General features: G+C 31.5%; 1 protein-coding gene across 6 annotated transcripts; it reads left to right on the plus strand.

Annotated features, from left to right (window-relative positions):
- Positions 1-8: 8 nt before the first annotated feature.
- arm (armadillo) lies at positions 9-13,913 on the plus strand. Of its 6 annotated transcripts, none has more exons than XM_068774042.1 (15): positions 9-177; positions 466-534; positions 3,281-3,405; positions 3,852-3,957; positions 4,037-4,247; positions 4,722-5,304; positions 5,490-5,636; positions 6,617-6,738; positions 7,188-7,362; positions 8,240-8,410; positions 8,757-8,954; positions 10,370-10,484; positions 11,100-11,254; positions 11,835-11,901; positions 12,758-12,791. In XM_068774042.1, exons 2-15 carry the CDS (start codon positions 498-500, stop codon positions 12,760-12,762), a joined length of 2,217 nt encoding a protein of 738 aa, XP_068630143.1. In that variant the 5' UTR covers positions 9-177; positions 466-497; the 3' UTR covers positions 12,763-12,791. The 6 variants fall into 6 exon arrangements, with proteins under 6 accessions (XP_068630143.1, XP_068630141.1, XP_068630140.1 ...); XM_068774040.1 differs by lacking the exon at positions 12,758-12,791 and adding an exon at positions 13,625-13,913 and having other exon boundaries at positions 13-177; positions 11,103-11,254; XM_068774039.1 differs by lacking the exon at positions 12,758-12,791 and adding an exon at positions 13,628-13,913 and having other exon boundaries at positions 16-177.
- Positions 13,914-21,172: the final 7,259 nt, after the last annotated feature.

Genomic DNA, 21,172 nt, shown 5'->3' on the forward strand with positions numbered 1-21,172 from the left:
GTGTTGTTTCTGATCGAAGAGATCCGATCGTTTCCGAAGTTTCACACCGGGCCCCGAACTCGACGCCATATTGTCATGTCAGGATAGACGAAAGTGGTGAACGCAGATTGCGTTTAGTTTCAATAAATTCTTCAAATAAATTGAAATACCAATTAATCGCGGCTTAAACGACTTTAGGTATATTGAAAAATACTTAAAATACTTGTGTGAACAGTTTGATAAAAGAAATCGATTGAATGTAGTTAATTATGTCGGGGTGTGGTATTTAGATCACAGCTCTTAGGATACTTGTTTGTTTTGTTATAACTAATAGATATCTTAGTTCCATTGCTTATATTAAGGCAAAGTAAGAAGTGTTTATGTGAATAACATGAAACTTTTTGACTTTTGTTTGTTCAGTTGTTTATAAATCGATATCCACGGCTGCGTGGTGAACGGCCTTTCATAGTTATATTTCGTTTGCAGGGCGCAGGGTGCATTGCTGCATCCACTGAATCATGAGCTATCAGATACCATCATCGCAAAGCCGCACGAGTAAGTTTTCTAAATTCATTTAATGATCTAAATAATTAATTAAGAATAAAAATCTTAAAAAATAATCTTAATGTTCCCAGTTTATCACAGTTATATGTTTAGGTTTTAATTCGTAGGTTTATACTTGTTTTTTTTACACAAATTATATAAGGAAAAGAAATAAAAGTTTATTCTATTTATTATAACATAATATGAAGTTAACTACAATAATGACTCACACTTGAAAATATTGTCTTTTTGTTAGTTGTATTGTAATATGATACATCGTACAATTTTGTTCATCCATTATCTATTAAATCAGTAATTTTAATTGTTTAAATCGGTAATCGGTTAAATTGTGCTTTGACATAATTATTAAAAATACAAAATATTTTTCCTGTCTTATAACTGAATATATTTATCGAACTGAAAGTTTAAATAACTTTCTAATTTATACAAAACTACAACTGGGAAATATCATCCTGGGACTATATTTAATATTAAAACTTAGTGTGAAAACCAAAATTTACGTAAAAATTTCGTTTTTAATTTGGCTTAAGATCATATACATTATTTAAAAAAAACATTCTTATCAAAATAGTATTTTTGATGCACAAATGTCTATGCTTCTATGACTTGTAGCAACTTTACTGTTTGCCCCATGGTTTCTCTGGGATGGGATGTAGTATCCCTAAATTTGGAAACTATATACCCAAAGCAAGAGAAATACAATGCCATAGTATAACATTATGAAAATTGAGGAGTTCATAGAACTAAAAAGAAATGCCATTGACCATTATTATTCTTGCATTATAGCAAGAAACTTGGAACCTAAAAGGGAATAAGATATACACTAATTTTAGGATTGTGTAAAAGAAAGTTATGAAAAATCACCTTTTTAAAAACAAAGCCAGTAGTAGTAGAGTAGTAATAGTGTAATTTTATTTTTTCCACATTTAGAAAAAAGTACTTCTATTCTATATTCCAAAAGAAATTGCAGATATTGGCTTTTCTATAATATATTTTGTTAATTGACTAGCCCTGATCTGACTTAATTACTATTTTTATTCAAGACTAAACTAAGACTAATAAAATATGTTGAAGTAATCAAAAGGATAATTACAAATATGTGTATTAATGTTTATATATACATAATATGATTATAGTTAGAAGCAGCCGTTAATATATTTCTGTTTTTCATCATCGTGATTATTTTCATTTTTGATTTTTCCTTTTTTGTTGTATTTCATGATGTTTACTTATTTGACCTACTTTCATTCATCTATCTGTGCAACTAACTAAATGGTTAACAAGATGAAAATGCCTACAGCATTAAGTTTGCTGTTATACACACAGTATAGGAAGAGTTTAAATAAATGAATAATTATCAAACTTTTAGCACTATCTGACCTGAGATATGTCTTAGCAGAGTAATCAATTTAAATCATAAAGTGCACACACTCAAATATTTTACATAAGGTACACAGTGAATTGAAAAAACTGTAAATTGTCAATAATCATTTTATTTTCTGAAAGTTTAAAGTTGATAACCTGGTTTTAATACCCTATAGGTACTTGCTTATGCATAGTACTGGCATATGCAACAAATTACACTATAAGTTTTTGAATTTGTGTAGAATTTTCTTTTTTCCATATGAATGTTCTACAAAGTATAAGGAAACTTATTAAAAAGGTTAATAAAATTGGTTGTCAAGTTATGACATGACCAGCGGAAATAGGGGTTCAGTTTTAAATATACGAAGTAATACTGCTTTTGTTAAAACAGGTTTCATCATTGCCTTGTCCTCACAATGGCAATAATATAATAATAATTCACTTTAATTAATTATTAAATTTGTGGTTTACGTAATTTATACAGCAGAAAAACAATGAATAGTTTGTCTTATCTCTAAGTTAAATATATACATTTATATAAATATAATAGATACATTATTATTGATTCATATAATAGTATTCAGTATTTTATTTTATGAGAGATATTTATTTTTGCCACAAAAGCTTTTCAACTTATTATGTATATTTATCATTCCTGCCATATTATATCCGCTGCTGCATTCTTCATGTTATTATGATTTAATATAACACAGCAATGTTTATATATAGATCATTGCAGGGATAATACAATTGAACGAAACTTACATTAGTCTACTGTGAATGTGTTATTACATTGGCTTATACAAGAAAAACATGAATATTCCACTGAAGGACAGATATAATCCCCTTTTAAACTTATGTTTATATCAAGGCATTTTCATGAATTATTATAATATATAAATGAGATACATATTTTGAAAAAAACTTTTGACATTTTATGAACTCTTTTCAACGCAGATTTCAACCAATTAGGATAAGGTTTTGGTTAAAAAGTTGAACATTAATGTATTTTTGTAGTTAATCTATGAATAATAATTAATGCAAGTTTGAAAACACTGACTTAGTTAAAAATTGGTAAACAAATATGTTTTATTAAGTATTTTATAATCTATTTACTAAAGATAATGGTTAAATGTTTATCTATTGATTTATCAAAAAAAATTGTAATCAAATCAAAATTTTTCCATGTTTTATGTAAATGCTGTGAACAGAACTACTAACTAGTTTATTTATTACTTTATATAAGTACTTTATACAATTCACCAATATATAAACGGAAAGCCAATGAGTTCCAAGGAGAAAGTTAAATTTGATGGAAACACTAATTATGCCGATAACAACTTTAGTTTTTATGTTAAAATTTATGTTACAGTGTCGCACAGCAGCTATGGTGGGTCTGATGTGCCCATGGCACCCAGTAAGGAACAGCAGACTCTTATGTGGCAGCAGAATTCTTATTTGGTGGATTCTGGTATCAATTCTGGGGCAGCTACTCAGGTAATTTGAAAACAATATAGAATTAGTTACTGGTAATGACAGTAAGTAGTGATAAGTGATTTTTTTAATAAAAGGTTTTTTCCAAATGTTTATTTTAGACTCATAATATTAAGCAATACATTTTTACATTGTTATCAAGGAGTTTTTAATTATATATAGAATGTCTTTTGGCCACTGAAATGGTTTTTAATATGTAATGTAATGTATAATTTGAATTCTTGGTCACACAGTTTGATAATAATATAAACATATATATCATAGATCTTAGTTTCTGATGATTTTTCTTAAGATAGACATTGAGCAATAATTTTTTATTGCAGAATTAAAAATATTTTGCAATATCAATGAATTTAAGCATTAAATGGACATCAAAGAATTGATTTCTGAGAGTAATTAATTTAGTTTGACTTCAGTGATAAAGTGGTTCACATTGATTTTTTCCTCAGGTGCCATCACTTACTGGCAAGGAAGATGATGAAATGGAAGGTGATCAACTTATGTTTGATTTGGATCAAGGTTTTGCCCAAGGCTTCACTCAGGAACAAGTTGATGGTATTTATTTTCAAAGCTATTTTGAAATTAAATTTATGTTTTTCATACAGTTGTTATAAGTAAATACTGTTTGTTTTAGATATGAATCAACAGCTATCGCAAACACGCTCTCAGCGTGTACGTGCAGCAATGTTTCCTGAGACCTTGGAGGAAGGAATTGAGATACCATCTACACAGCTGGATCCAGCACAACCTACTGCTGTTCAACGTCTTGCTGAGCCATCACAGATGCTTAAGCATGCTGTTGTTAACTTGATTAACTACCAAGATGACGCTGATTTAGCTACCAGGTTACCTATCTATTTTATTATAGGTTATTTAAAGATTTAAAAGTTATTCATAAATCGATGTTATTATAAATATTTAAGTACCTAATAGAAAAATTTATCTTAGAACATATTTTTGAATAATAGACCTATGTTAATTAACCTAAGTTACATGCCATCATGTAAATTCTTTGATTAATTTACTGTATTTGATTGTGTAGGATTTTGATAAAGTCATTGCTACATAATGTGCCATATAGTTCAGAGAATTGTATTTGTTTAAGAATGCTCCACTATGGTCATCAACACTTACATACAATATGCTATGTAATTCTTCTTCTTGCAAAAATGTAGTGTTTGAAAATTCTCTTATAAAATATACAATACCTTAAATGGTAGGTTATTTAAAAATAATAACAAACAGTATAAGCTACAATTAAGTTTATTAATACCATATTGAATATTTATTTTTAATTAAAAAATCTTGTTAATTTACAGAGCTATACCTGAGTTGATTAAGCTATTGAATGATGAGGATCAAGTAGTTGTATCCCAGGCTGCAATGATGGTTCACCAACTCTCCAAAAAGGAGGCATCTCGTCATGCTATTATGAACTCCCCACAGATGGTAGCCGCTTTGGTTCGCGCCATATCTAATAGCAATGACCTGGAAACAACTAAGGGCGCAGTTGGAACTTTGCACAATTTGTCCCACCATCGCCAGGGTCTTCTGGCTATATTCAAGAGTGGTGGTATACCTGCTTTAGTTAAACTTCTGAGTTCCCCTGTTGAGTCAGTACTGTTTTATGCTATCACCACCCTGCATAATTTACTGCTTCATCAAGATGGTTCCAAGATGGCTGTTCGTTTAGCTGGAGGGCTTCAGAAGATGGTAGCATTGTTACAGAGAAACAATGTAAAGTTTTTGGCGATTGTGACCGATTGTCTACAGATATTGGCATATGGAAACCAAGAGTCTAAGCTCATCATACTTGCATCTCAAGGACCTATTGAGCTAGTGCGAATCATGCGCTCTTATGACTATGAAAAGTTGCTTTGGACTACTTCTAGAGTTCTGAAGGTTAGTACCCATAACAATTTGCATTTTCACAAAAGTTCTTAATATTTGCATAATCATTGCTATCTATTTCTATTTATATATATTAATCTTTTTCTTCTTCAAGAGGAAAATTTGTAATTATGTAATTGAAAAAAATTTAATATCATTAAATATGATATAAAATGAAAATATGTAATTACTTTCAGGTCCTTTCGGTGTGCTCCAGCAATAAGCCAGCAATTGTGGAGGCTGGCGGTATGCAAGCTTTGGCCATGCACCTTGGTAATCCTAGTGGCCGTCTTGTTCAGAATTGTCTCTGGACTTTGAGGAACCTTTCTGACGCCGCTACAAAGGTATTTTATATTTCTTTTAAAGCTAGAAAAAGTAGATCAATGTCAGTTATTTCAGAATGTGCACTTTATTTATTGAATGTGAAATAGATTAATTCTTTGATTATCATTTTATGGTATTTACATTTACTAAAATAAATTTTCAATAACATCATTAGGAATTTTACAAAGGAATGATAAATGAAAATAGTGAGGTCAGTTTGAAGTTATAGTGACCAAAATTGAATGATTATATAAGTTGAATCACTGTACCTTTCAATATTGTAAATCTTAGGGCAGAACTTACCGTAAATTTTCTTTAAAAGTAGATTGGTAAAATTCTTTAAAAGATGTATTTAATTCATGTCAGCCAATAAATGCCTTTTGCAAGACAGGCCTTTCAAAAACATCGCTTCAATAACCAGTCTTGATCTGCTTGCATCCAAGGACTTACAGTGACTTTGATTATGTTGTTAGTCCACATAGTAAGGGCGTACCCACTCAACCTACAGGCTCGTAGTAGCCATTTAAAACCTTGCGCCCTCAATGACCTTTGGCTAAACGAGCAGTATGACCCGTCCACTAACACATCTGACAAGCAATTCTTAGAGATATGTTGGTGACTATGTTTCTTCTGTGGATCTCCTATTTTCCGAGTCATCTGAGTACATTGCTCTCTAGGTGACGTTGAGCCTGTGAGCCCCATCATAAGCGGCTCCGTCCGTCGTCAATAGTCACAGACTTACATCTTCAGATATTGCAGTATTTTGGACGATATGTTTCGGGAGCTTCCCGAACACTGTCAATATTTAATCTTTAACGAATGAACGCATTTTTCTAGAACGATAACCAGTTATTCGGATTTTTAAGAAATTGTGCGCGTTATTTCCAAAGCGAAAAAAGGTGCATAAATCCTTTAGAATATTTGCAATGTCGCGAGTGTGGCGGCATTCGTTCGCTATGGGTACCAGTTAATAGTTATAAAATAATTCCTTTTCTCACAGGTCGAAGGATTAGAAGCTCTACTTCAAAGTCTGGTCCAAGTGCTGGCATCCACCGACGTTAATATCGTCACATGTGCTGCAGGCATTCTGTCTAATTTGACTTGCAATAATCAGCGCAATAAGGTAAGTTACAATATAATACTACAATTGTTATTCTTTTTTTTTTCTTAATTATTTTTGTATACAGGAACAAAGCTGAACAAGGGGTCTTTGCTACACGTTTTGTTTGCGTGATATCAGTCTTGATCCAAATTATTGCTCTAGTGATTCACGAGACATTCTTTAAGAATTTTTTTTTATAATACTTCACTTCTCTTTCTTCACCAGCCACAGCAAATTCAGTTACTAATATATTCCACAATTCATATAAGTTTTACCTGAAGACCTGAGTTTAATTGAACAACTCTATTCTTGTGTGTAAACATGTCTGTATTACACTCAATACTAGTTCAGAAGTCTTATACATTTTGGCACCGCAATTTATAAAATTAAAGATTATTATTATTAAAATCTAAAAAATGTTTATCAAGCTCATTTCATAGAGGTTTAATAATGTTTTTATGACATTGTTGCAGGTGACGGTGTGCCAGGCGGGCGGTGTAGATGCACTGGTGCGCACTGTGGTTTCGGCGGGCGACCGCGAGGAGATCACCGAGCCCGCTGTGTGCGCCCTGCGTCACCTCACCTCGCGTCACGTCGAAAGCGAGATGGCGCAAAACGCAGTCCGCTTGCACTATGGTCTGCCGGTTAGTAAACTCTTAATATTATGATTACCAGTCTTGTCAAAATTATTGTTATAAAGTATACTATTATGGTTCCATGATGTCACTAATAGAGCACACTGCCGATGCCAAAGGGTTAAGTGTAGCCTCACGCCATCATGTCCCTCATTGTTGGAACCAACTAAAATGGGAAGGCACTCTTCCATCATTTGTCTGTCAGCTGTCTATAACCAATTATTACAATAAATAGCTTAGATATGACAATCGCAGATGAGTCAACATTCCTAGTTCTACATATATTCATTAACTAACAACTCCTGATTTCTAAAATAAGAGTAATTCAATATTATATTTTTTGATTTTATCTTTATAACTAAAAAATGGAAGGTGATCTTGTAGAACTCTATAATAAATTCCTAATAATATATAATATTTATATAAGTCATGTGTTTTAACACATTAATATATTTATTTTTGTAAATTAAATAGCAGCTATTTCATACTGATCATAAGCCACTAAAACTCATGCATGATGAACTAATGTAGATGTCATAGTAGGTGATAAAAATTTATTTTAAGTACAGGGTAAGTTGAAAGGTAACTACTCTAGCTCAATGTGAAACACTACATTTGAGACTATCTAAGAACATTTATTTGTTTAATGTGAAGAATAAGCTCTTACACTTTGTTCTGTATTACACTCATAACAGTTGAATAATGTGCAAATTCAAATTAACATAAAACATTGTCTGATCTGTAAATAAGAAGTCATTTTCTCTTTTATAATCGGAACTTAAGGTTTCATTGAAAATAAATCTCTTTGTATGTAGAAAAATATTTAACAATCCTACTTCAGACCTTAAGGACAAAGTGATAATTATAATTTTTTAATGAATTCCAGGTCATTGTAAAGCTCCTGCAGCCACCTTCCCGCTGGCCATTGGTTAAGGCGGTGGTCGGTTTGGTGCGTAACCTGGCGCTCTGCCCCGCCAACCACGCTCCGCTGCGCGAACACGGCGCCGTGCACCACCTGGTTAGACTCCTGATGCGTGCATTCAACGATACGCAGAGGGTTAGTATATCAATTAACATTATTGATTTCAGGATTTTTACTTAAACATAGTAAACTGCTTGCAAGCATCTAAATAAAATGGTGGTGAATACAAACTATGGTTTTAACAAGCAGTACAATATCTGCAAGGTTCTGACAGTTATTGTCTTAGTGTTAAATGCAATTCGTAAATTTTAATGAACTCATCACATTGAATATAATATAAGTAGAGTTAGAGAGATACTAAAAGAATATATCCATCATTTAGATGTCAGTAATGAAAATTGTCATTAGCTTTCTCAACTGTACAGTTAGATGCCTTATGTATTTTTAAATTGACTATAAGTTAATTGCATTAATATGGCAGCAACGTTCATCCGTGTCTGGCGGCGGCGGTGCCGGAGGAGCCTACGCAGATGGGGTACGCATGGAAGAAATTGTAGAAGGGGCTGTGGGGGCCTTGCACATCCTCGCTAGAGAGAGCCTCAACCGCCAGCTTATTCGCCAGCAAAATGTCATTCCGATATTTGTGCAGCTGCTTTTCAATGAAATCGAAAATATACAGGTGAGAGAAATGCTATTTTTATTTTAATTTAAGTGGTTCTAGTGAAATCATTAGGAAATTTATAGAATCTGGTTATGCAATCAAAATCGAACTATTAATTTAAAATACGATGTTATTTTTTAAAGGTTTAAGTGTAATTCTAGTTCATTGGAAGTAAGTGACATGGGTATTCGTTTTTAATTTTTTTATTGCATTTATTAAGTTAATAGTATTTCATAACCTATTTTGTAACTTGGATCTTGGATTAAGAAGTGGCTGTGTTGTACTATGTTTTGACCTATCTGTTGAGTTATAATGATGAATAGTTTCCATATTTGAAACACAATATAACTTATAATGCAATTAGTGTTAATAGCACAAGAATAATTAACTTTTAGTAATATTAGAATTCATTATCAAATTTAATTGCCAGATTCATATTTGGTTAGGCATGAGATTTATTAGTTAATAATGAATAATGTTTTTATACTAAATTCATAATCACAATATAATAAATTAAAAAAATATTTTCATAGTGTATTTATAAAGCACTGATCAAAGACTGGCTATGGCCCAAATTTCGATTGATAAAAATTTCCAACTCATTCAATAATAAATGAATAATGCATACTTTTCAGAAGCCATTTTTGATCTTAAGTTTTATTATAAAGAAAACTGTAAATATGTAACTTGACTTACCATACTATTTTTGTCCAATCCTAAATTTCATTATTAGAAATATTGAAGAAAAATACTTTGATATATCATTAGACTTCCAGACTCTTTATATTAATTATTCATTCTTTACATTACACTTAGAACAAAACCTGACTCTACCCAAATTTCGACTAATAAAAATCTTTAATTAATTTGTAATAAACGGAATCAGATTTTCTTAATTTTTCGTAAAACATTATTGGACTACCATTTACGAAATTTAAAACGCATATTAAAAGTATATTGGCTGAAAAGGCATAATATTCAATAAATGAATACTTAAATGACAAGAATCCTTGGCTATGAATTTGCCTGATTATTTTTCATTTTGGTTATATCTGACTAGGTGTATGTAAACATTTTAAAGCATATATAATTGTGGATTTTCTTTCCGCTTCTTTTCCACAACCATAACGCCTTGCAAAACAGAGTAGAGTCAAAAAAATAATTAAAAAAAAGTTAAAACTCAATAAGAATCCATTATTAAGTAAATTAATCTTTTATACTTTGAATGTAAATAGTCTTCCAATGACCTTGACAAGAACATCTATTCAATTAAAGTATATTACAGAAAAAATAATAGACCGGGCTGTTAATGAACATAAAATTTTGTTTAAATCTGGTATGAGAAAATAAATCCAGTATTTAATATACAATGTTTTAAATAAGTAATTTATTATCTTTCTTTTTTGGACTGAGGTTATTGTTACGTTTAACAGCGCGTAGCTGCTGGGGTTCTCTGCGAACTGGCGGCCGATAAGGAAGGCGCTGAAATGATAGAGTCTGAAGGTGCCACGGCTCCACTCACCGAGTTGCTGCACTCTCGTAATGAAGGTGAGTATTTACTTTCAAATATAGAACTGATTTAAGTCTGATGTGATGTTTATATTGAACAAATCAATAACTTCGCCCTTATATACATGTGTCACCATGAATTCTTTTTTCTATTTTTACAAAAATAATTTCAATTATATCGCTAACACATAAGAAGGCAAAATATCATAAATGTCTTTGCTATTCTTCCAAGTATGAGTTACTTTCAAATATCATTCTTATTTTTAAAAATAAAAGCTTTTTAATGCACTCCTTTGTAGATATATATGTTTGAATTTGATCAGCTAATCAAGAAACAAGGAAAAATTAAAAAAAATGAATGTATCTTTTTAATTAGGTAAAAATAAAAATTTGCTGCCAGAGAGTAATGACTGACAAACAATTAAATGTTGCCATTCTCCAAGATAAAAATGTGGTTTTAGTTTATATGACTTGGTTATTTTTCAATTCACATTCGTTTATTTTATCCTGGTATTTAATATCTTAACATTTAACTTAGCTCTTGATATGGTTGGTCCTTTACTTTAACCACGAGAACACTTGAAGTAGGAATGTAACTGAAGAATATTTGTTCCCAAACAAAAATGCATATAATTACCGTCAAATTTTACCCAGGAGTTGCTACATACGCCGCCGCTGTTTTGTTCCGCATGTCTGAAGACAAGCCTCATGATTACAAAAAGAGACTCTCTATGGAGTTGACCAATTCGCTGTTCCGCGATGATCACCAGATGTGGCCCAACGATCTTGGAATGCAGCCAGACCTTCAGGTAAATATTTACAAAATTTATTATCTGTGCTTTGTCACAAGCATGCAGAAAATAAATTTAAGTTCCCACACAAAAGTTAAAAAAATAAACCCATAAATGTATAGCTGAAAATACTTTTACATGTCGTATTTTTTATCTCGTAAAGGCAAAAAAATTAATCCATATGGTATTTTTGGTTTCATTTCATTATCTATTTCGCTTCTGGTGTAAAGAACAGATGTAAAATCAAAAACGCACACTTTTCAGAGCAGCTATTTATGATCTAAAGTTATCTATAAATATTGGTTTTATTGTATAAATACTTTTCGCATATTATGATTTAAAACTACTATATATATGTAACTTATCATCCTATGCCTGTCAAATTCCAATTTTCACTGTTAGAGAAATATTGATGAAAAATACCTTTGTTTGTTGTTAGAATTACAGACTGTATGTTAAATACTTATTACATTTACAACAATAGCATGTGGCTTAAATAATGTAATAAATTAATCAACATTTGTTTGTAATATTTACTTGCTGTAAATTAAGCCCAAATTTAATATCATTTCCGATTCATAAATTTCCAATTTTCTAGGATATGTTGGGGCCAGAGCAGGGCTATGAGGGATTGTATGGCACTCGACCATCATTTCACCAGCAAGGTAAGCATGGACATTTTCTTAAGTGGTTTGGTTAACTAACACCAAGAATGGAAAAGTAGAACTTTGAATATATTGTTTATTAACCTAGCAAAATTATATGTATTATTTAGTTTCTATTTTATTAGATTTAATGCCAATCTGTACTATATTTGCTAATTAATATAGCTCTATTTCAACCACTCTTTTATATACAAGTTATTGTGAAAGATAACAGATAACAGGTGTCAACAATTAAAAAGAAGTCTTAAGGTCCTTTCACACTTAGCCACTTTTTAAAGGTAACTTTTTTATTCAATTCATTATAAAATTTTTGAATCTTTTTTCAGTGAGGTATCATTTAATTATGTATAACATACAATTTTTTACTTAATCCTTAATTTTTTAAATACCTTGATTGACTGATTGTCAAGGGGGTACACCCCTAAACCCATACTAGTTACACTAAACTCGGTTCCGTGTAGTTCATTAAATTTTATTATTACGACTGTTTGTAATTTTTTGACCCGGAAATCTCTATTCACTTAAAAAAATGTGAATAGTATTCTTCATAGCCGCCCTTTTAAAACTTGCTCTGAACACTGGCGGTTCTCCTTCTAGGGCATAATAGGTTTATACGTGTTTTTTTCGCAAATGTAGACACATCCGTTAGCAATAATGTATGTATTATGTGATATTTATTGTATTCAGCAAACATAGTACAGACTGGCACTTAAAAAATATGTTACGGCATTAGTATATTAGTTATTATAATATATGTTTCAAGCCATTTCAATATTTTCAATAGCACATATCTGTATTGTCATATAAAGATTTTCAGTTTCTGTATAAATATGTACCTTCTCTTCTTTACACGCAGCTTAATCCGGGACCTATATATCACTAAACACAGGTGATGGGAATATTATTATTATGAGTGTGTTTCGTTTTATAACATCATCCTCTATTTATTTATTCATTTCTCCTATAGTGATTACTAAGAAGATTTTGTTGTGACTAATTACTAATATTTACAGGCAATATCATCCATATCTACATTAACACTTTAATTTTTTTTATAATTTTATTTAATTTTTAATGAGCTTTAACTGACCTTTAAACACGTTTTTGGTAACGAAAGACATTATATACGATTTCTTTTTACATACCTCATAACGTAATTTACTTTAAGGCTTTCGTTTGAATGTATCTAATCCACACATAAATACATCCTATAATTTTTTTCGTGTAAAAGATTCCCGTGAAAACTAAATTAAATCAAAGTATTGGAAAAAAAATATGAAAAAAGTTCAATTATGGTAATACCAAAAATTTTCGACTTTTTAGTAGGGCAACATTATTTTATTCAATATTATTTCCTAAAAGTAATTTGTTGCGAAAATGTTTACTCAATACACTGTGGCCAAAAGGGATATGGCGAATGTCTTACATGACTACTTACAACTCAAAAATTTTCAAGCCTAAAATGTTTGGCTACAATTATTTATACAAGAACTATTAGATAAGCAATGGAAAATGATACATATTTTTGTTTTCAACATAATTACCAGCTTTTTTACATAATACATTGCCATTTTACCATTAATACAGTCTGCTTTCAGATTTGTTTTTAAGTTTTCTTAATACATTATGTGAATTAAGTTTTAAGAGTTACTCGCGGAATCCATTTGCTTTCATGTTTGATATGCTTATGATGTTGTATTTCAATGAGATGTTTCGAAATCAGCAGGCTACGATCAGATCCCGATAGATTCGATGCAGGGCTTGGAGATTGGCAGCGGCTTTGGAATGGACATGGACATTGGAGAGTCGGAGGGGGCAGGCGCCGCTTCAGCTGACCTGGCCTTCCCAGAGCCGCCGCATGACAACAACAACGTTGCAGCCTGGTACGACACCGACCTATAAGCACTACCTCCAATGAGGCCTCTATCACCCAATGTCAACTTTTATGTCAGGCAAACTCCAAAATCAAGTGAAGCTATATTGTACTAAATACAAACATGTACCTATCATATACATATCATTTGCATCATATGGAAATATAAATGCACATATAAATCAGTATTTTTTGTTATTAAAATGCAAAGTTGTACAAAAGTGAAAAAATTAATGCACAATTATTTATTGGTAATTTTATGCAGTGTGACAAAATTTTTAGTGGTAAATGTTACAAATATCCTGTTACAAAAATTTAAAATATTTAACAGGGCATCTATTCAAGCAAAGTAACTTATGAGTATCAGCGCTTGCTTATCTGGTCATATACTGATATGGAGTGTATCATTACCTATATATTTGGTTTCAATGATGAACGCAGTCGCGTATATATACGCTCCGGTTAGTGATCGGGAAAATTAAACGTATATATATATACACTTATGATGCAAATGGGTTAAACATTTAACTAGTTTTTTTTTTTTTAAGTTAAGGTTGAAAATAATCAATGGTGAAAACATTTAGCAGTCATTGTTTCAAAATTATTTGATTGGATTTGACTACATTAACCTAGACTGCAGTATTTTTCTTTACTTAAAGTTTTGAAAGAGTAATTATTTATATTATGTGTTAACAATACAAACTAGGAAATATATTCCATATCTAACTGTTGATTTCAAACTTAACATTACAAAGTTTGTAAAGAGATTCAATATGTTATATAGACTTTGTGCATTATAAACATGCCTTTTGACTTTTTATTAATTGTTATATTATTTTATTAAATCATATAAATTAATAATACTGATGATGAATGACTCGAGTGTGCTGTTTTAGTGTTTGCTATATCACATATCTGTACTTCATTTAATTTTATATGGCGATATCTCCAAGCGTTATTTCCTGTGATACAACGAATAATGACGTGATTAAAAGCAGCGCCAATTTTAATTCTTGTTTAAACAATATTGTTTCCTTTGGTTAACATTGGTGCTACTTCCGAAGATAACCATGTGATTTTCCAACGAGATTCCATCATACGAGCAACGCCCTGCATCGATTATATCTCAACTTTTATATACGAATGTATATAACGCGTGTAATCGGAAAATAGGGTAATTTATAATTATAAGATTTTTCTAGGCTTTAAAATTGTTAGTGTACCTAATTGAAATTATTAATACGCGCATTTACGTAGTTGTCATCCACTCTGTCTTGTCGGTTGTATGGAACATTTTAAATGAAAATTAATAAGACTGTCTGTCTGTTTATATTATAGAATTGTAGAGTGACTGCCATTTCTTTTAACAGGCCAAATACTAAAGGCGGTTGACCATAACGCACTTTTTTTTTTTACTTAAGTTAGTATTAAGTTTAGTGTTTGTGGGAATGTGATTGTTTTACGTTATAGGAAAAGATATCATTTGCCAATACAGTAGTATTGTAATCGTAATTTAAAATATAGATGTATTTAATATCTGGCAGCATTATGCAATTGAATTACCATTTATGCATTTGTTGTATCCCATATTATAACAACTTATAAGATTGCATGACACATCATCTGAAGAACTTTGTTTGAATTAGTACGGCTGGAAATAAAAGTTGATAAATAAATAATGTTGCGTATACTCGGACTTTTTCTAATAAAAGTCTTCTGGTGTACTGTCATTTATGTTAAACTGAAACTTAGCGAATGCACTAAAAATAAAATAAAATACACGTGTAGATGAATAGTATTATGTAATCGTATAAACAATAAGTGTTAGTATTAATTACGTAATTCCGTTTAGGATCCTCTATATAATTTTTCTATTTAATATTTTAACCGTCTTTACCAATGTTTTTATACTATTGACTATGAAGACATTGTTAAAGTATGTCATTTTGTGTCCATTTATGTATGGATAATAAATAAATTTAAACACTTCAAATGAGTTTTATTTAATTAGGGTAATACCCAAAGTAAATTTATTTTATTATAAGTTTTAATTTATTAAAACGGCTATTGTAGACGTATGATGGCTCAGGTCATAATTAAGTAAATTACAAAGGTTTACTAAATGTTAATAAAGTAAGATTTCTACCTTATAATAAAACGATACAAAATTAATTACACTGAAAATTGACAAATTCTGTTTTAAACATTGAACATTTTCCAAGTGATTTTATTGACTTAAAAAGGAATGCTTTGCTAAGTTACCAGTGACTCGTTCGGTTATCGGCACCCACAGTTTCTATAAAGCAGAATCATTCAAAAACATGATAAATAATAGTTTGTTATTTACAAAAAAAAGCAAAGCTGTATTTTTAATTGATTATAATGCGTCTAAATACAAAGGTCTGGCCAATGTGTGTTTCTAGTTACATACGGATCCTAGACGTCGCTTACGATAGGCCTCATAAAAAGGCTGTCGCCCAGAGAGCAGTGGGGAGGCATAGGCATGGTTACGCTGCGAGATCGAATGAAATCAGAAATGACTTTGTGGCCTTACCACTAGGTGGTCCGACGACATATTAGATGCCGTCATTTTCAGGTCTAGTTATAATCCAAATATTCAAGTTTTTAACAAAAGTTACGATTTAAGAATAAAAGGCAAAGTACAATAAAAATCAAGAAGGTAATGTTAAGTTTTGAATGAATTCTAAAAAAAAGAACGCATATGCAGAAACAATTATTTTATGATTGTAAGAAAATTACGGGAATACATATAATTTAGCGATTTTATATAGCGCTCAAAACCAAAAGAATTGACCGTGGACCGGCAAGCGCAGCGTTGGAGGTCCGCCTACAAAATTGACCTTTTTAAGATTCTCAGAAGACTTGATGCTAGCCGCTTCCAACCAGTCCTATTGAAAATGTATGAAAGGGCCTATGTCCAGTTGCAGACATCTTATGGCTCTGGAATGCTAATGATAATGATGGCAAATTTTGGCTTGCGCCCGGCTAACGGAAATATATCCAAAATCAACCAATAAACTTTTGCTTCAAAGCAAAAAGGAATAAAAGTCAAACCTTTATGTTTTGATATAAAGAGTTAGGTGCTTTTAATAAAACAAACATACTGACAAACTTGATGTTATATTATTATGTCCAAAATAAAAATTCAGCCTAAGGTAAACGAAGTTACAAAATTTCGCATGATATTTTCAATCTATATAGCGTATAACAGTATATGATATCCTAATAAAGTATATTCAAGCTTTAATGACAGAATATTTTAAATATAAAGTTTAAAAACATCCATAATCCTTAAGCAAATAATTTTAATTTTGTTAAATATTTATATTGAAAATAAAGCGAATAATGACACAAAATATGATTAAATTACTTAGGCCGGTTATAAATATTGTTATAATTAAAAATACAGAAATTGATTTTGAATTTGGAATCTGTCATTTTTATATGATTGTGCATTATGTTTTATTATTTTCGCGCCAATATATTGTCAAATATTTTGTGATATTAAAATGGAGCGAGGTGATGAAGAGAACCGATTCGTTGTGATTTCACATAAGGTAGGTATCGTGCCAAATACAACTTATGAAACCCTTGGTATTTCAAAAATGTTTGGGTGTCAAGCTATTGATAGGTACAATGAAACCTTTTGGCACAAAAACAGAATCTGGCCCTTCACATAGTGCGCACGAAAAAGGCGATCAAAACAGTAACATCAGTGTACAACGTGGGTATTATCCGACTTCAGTGATGGTTTGATGGGGAGCTATGAAGGAGTGACTGAGCTATATTTTGGTAAAAAAAGTATCAAAACAGTCACAAGCGTATCAAGATTCTTTAGAGGACGAATAAGCTCGTTAATAAAACCATGTTCAATAATAAGTCATGGTCCGAATCAAAAAACTCGAATCATCCCATCTTGGTTCGAAATAACCGAAATTAAAAACTACCCGTTATCTAGTTCTGATCTTAATACAATGGATTATGGTTTATGGTCAATTTTAGAGAATAAGGATTTACTCTAAACGCCATGATAATTTGGAGTTCCTGGAACAATACATACGTTACCAATCGTAAAAAAAATTTCCCATAGAAAGAATGTGTGCTGTTCACTGCCCTCAAAGTTTAAAGGACTGTATTGAAGCCAATGGAGATCACTCAGAATAAGCTACATTGAAAATATATATATTATATATTTTCAATGGTTTTAACTAATATACTGTGATATTAATAAATATTATGTGTAATGAAAATGTTTGTTTTTTTTTGTAACAATATTTATGGCAAGATTAAGTATTGTTAAACGGGATTTAAATTGATTATTATAACTAAAAAAACGCCAAGTGAGGGAGACAGGCCATGGTAGACAAGGCAATTAATGTAAGTGTAAGAAACTGTGTACCGTGCAAACGACAGATGTAGGCTAATATTTTTTCTAATGTATCCCTTTGTTTAGATGAAAGTTTTATAGCAACCTGTTAATATTTTAAAATCATTAATGAAAAGAAGCTTTTAGATAATCTGAAGAATAAAAGAGTAGTGCAATTAGTTTTGCGCATAGGCTTTTAGTGGAGTTGTATAAGCTTCAAGGCGTGCATGTATCCAAAGACGACATAACTCGACGCGGCCGCAAATTGTTAGCGAAGTAAGGTGGGACCGCAGACCGCGAGACGCAACTTCCCCACCTTTGTCCCGACAGTTATTATGTTCAATTTAGACTTAGACCGAAGCACGCGGCACTAATCTTGCAAGAACTCCGACGTCGCGTTACCGGGGTATAGATAAAATAGTTCGTCTCGGCTAATTGTTGCAAGACCAGAGTTACTGACTATGCATAAAATAAATATAGGTTGGCTGAACATTGGTTGAAAATGTATTGTATTTTTTTTATCTGTATATCTATATACAAGGTCATATATGTGAAAGCTTCAAGGGCTAAATTTATAATTCATTTGCTTTTGGTTCATGTATTAAACCCTATCTATAACTTATTGGTTCCAGAAATAATAAATAACGTAATGATAATCTAGTAAGAAAAATCCTTTTCAAGATGCATATTAAAATTAATCATTGTTTACTCCGTCCCTGCAAATTTTAAAGTGTCAAGACATGTCGCGTTAAAATAAAAATTATTTATATATTTCGGAGTGATCATTTTATAGACGGTGATTTGTTATAAGTATAAAAATTTAAATCTTTTCGTTGACATTAACCCCTTTTAACCCAACATACGTATAACCAAACACTCTGTATAAATAAAATGACAATCTAAACGTGTTGATAAGCGTTAAACTCGAGAACGTCTTTTCCAATTCGTCTAGTTTTTTTAAATATTTTAGGTAAAGCCTAAGACAATATGCCATTCCGAAAACGAAATATAAAGGATAAAATATGAAATTCAGCAAGAAACCATTGTTTTAATCAAAAATTTACAACAAAATTTTACAGTAATAATAATTATTTTATTTTAGATTGGATAAACCAACCAGATAGCACTTTGAACTTGCTAAATATTTACTACGCGACGCGCAGGGCATTTATAATTCACAAGGGAGTTCCCAAATCACTGACTGTACCCAGTAATCATCGACAAATTTACTCATTTATGTTTGATACGGCTAAATGGTTTTCGGCCATTTCCCATGTGACGATCAGAAGGTAGCAATTAATATATGATCGGTATTTTGTACATGCGCAGACCTATTGCCACGTGTATAAGGTTCCACTTCCTGAAACTAATTCTAATACGTGTAATTATCGAGGAGTGCACTGTTGTCGTTAATTATTGTTCGAGAACTAAATACTACCGGCGACGTATAACTTGCGTAGGTGGATAACTAAGTTGGGAACTGAAAATCCACAAATTATACGGTATATTTGTTCATGTTTAAATTATTTTTAATTTAATTTAAAATTTTATTATAGGTATGTATCTATAGTCATCATAGTAGTAATAACGTCAAAAGTAAAAAATTCGTTGAAGTTTGTATATAATAAATGTTTTACGTTAACTATATTCTTAGGCAAAGTGGAGGTGAACACGGTACTGGTCCAAATGTTCGCGGGACACGGGTGATTCGCTAAGTACCTCCATATGTTTAAGCGCAGCAAAACCCAGCGGTGGACCAGACCGTGGTGCACGTAATAACAAGCTGTTTCGTATTCGCAAGACAAAGGTTAGAATTTGTAGTGGAGGTTGAGGAAAAGGTAGAAAACGGAACTGTCACCCCCCCCCCCCCTAATAAAATACAAAACACTTTGTTATATGTTTTTTAAACTTTAAAAATAAAAACTACAAAAGTAAAGTAAATGTAAAACTAAAAAGTTAAGATAAAATATGTAAGAAAATGTAACGTTTGAAAAGGGATAGAATGAAAGAAATAGTGAAGGCTGTGAGGAAAGAATACTAAAAAAATTAAAAGGAAATTTTTTTTCACAAAAAGTCCCTATTATAGCTATACAATATGAGGGTCGAAAGGCCCCCAAAACCGGCGTTTTGTTATTCGTATATTATTTTAACTTAATTTCCATGTTTAATTGTTTTTAACACACAGAAGTAAAAATATTTAAAGAAACTACCTCAATTACTAAGGTAATAAATAATTATTATCTTATTGTATTACACAAAGTTGAAAAAAAAATGTTTTATCACGGTGGCCTTATTATCATATATTTCGGCATAGGATTATTGAGTTCCGAGGCCGTCTAGTTCTTATGAAGTGGGCGCATGCTCCATGAGTAACCAGGATGGATGCCTCGTAGATGGGACTCCAGTTTGGGCTGTCACGTACATGCACGATTTAATACTGCGAAATGGTGCCGGATAGGGCCTTTTTAACATTTACTAATACTTTGGAAAGCGTTAGCGCTGAAAGAAGGAGTAATGAAAGAAACTCTTACGACAATTTTATAGTATTAATAGCTGTTCCCTGTATACTTCTATTTGCTGTTTAGCTGTTCTCGACGTGATGTGGTCTTGTCTTGCCTTGGTTTATATATACTTCGGTATGGATTATTGTTTTCGCGTCATCTAAAGCATATTTTATCATCATTATCTTTTCAGCCATATGACGTCCATGGTTGAATATATGCCTTCCCTATAGACTTTTAATAGGTATGATTGGAAGCTGCATCTAGCGATCTAGCGTCTGCCGACTACCTTAATAAGTTCGTTCTTTCTCCTTCTGGGTGGACTTCCTATGCTGCGCTTGTCGGACCGTGGTCACTTCTTCAGAATTAGGATCCTTCAGGGTCTCTTCTGCGTCCTATGTGGTCCGCTCACTGCCAATTCACATTGCCAATCTGATGCACCTATTTGCTCTATTTGCTGTTTATTTCTAATATTAATAGCTTTTGTTAGTTAACATCAAATTGATTCAT

The sequence above is a fragment of the Battus philenor genome, unplaced genomic scaffold (genome assembly GCF_028537555.1).
Source record: "Battus philenor isolate CCGP_79_NKW_IND1 unplaced genomic scaffold, ilBatPhil1.0.hap1 SCAF_6, whole genome shotgun sequence".
Classification (NCBI taxonomy): domain Eukaryota; kingdom Metazoa; phylum Arthropoda; class Insecta; order Lepidoptera; family Papilionidae; genus Battus; species Battus philenor.

What these genes read in the sequence shown, in the direction of transcription:
- arm (XM_068774036.1), top strand. Translation starts at nt 498, where the DNA reads ATGAGCTATCAGATACCATCATCGCAAAGCCGCACGA. An exon ending in CACTCAGGAACAAGTTGATG is followed by an intron (nt 3,958 to 4,036) that starts GTATTTATTTTC and finishes TGTTTGTTTTAG; the next exon opens with ATATGAATCAACAGCTATCG. An exon ending in CATTCAACGATACGCAGAGG is followed by an intron (nt 8,411 to 8,756) that starts GTTAGTATATCA and finishes TTAATATGGCAG; the next exon opens with CAACGTTCATCCGTGTCTGG.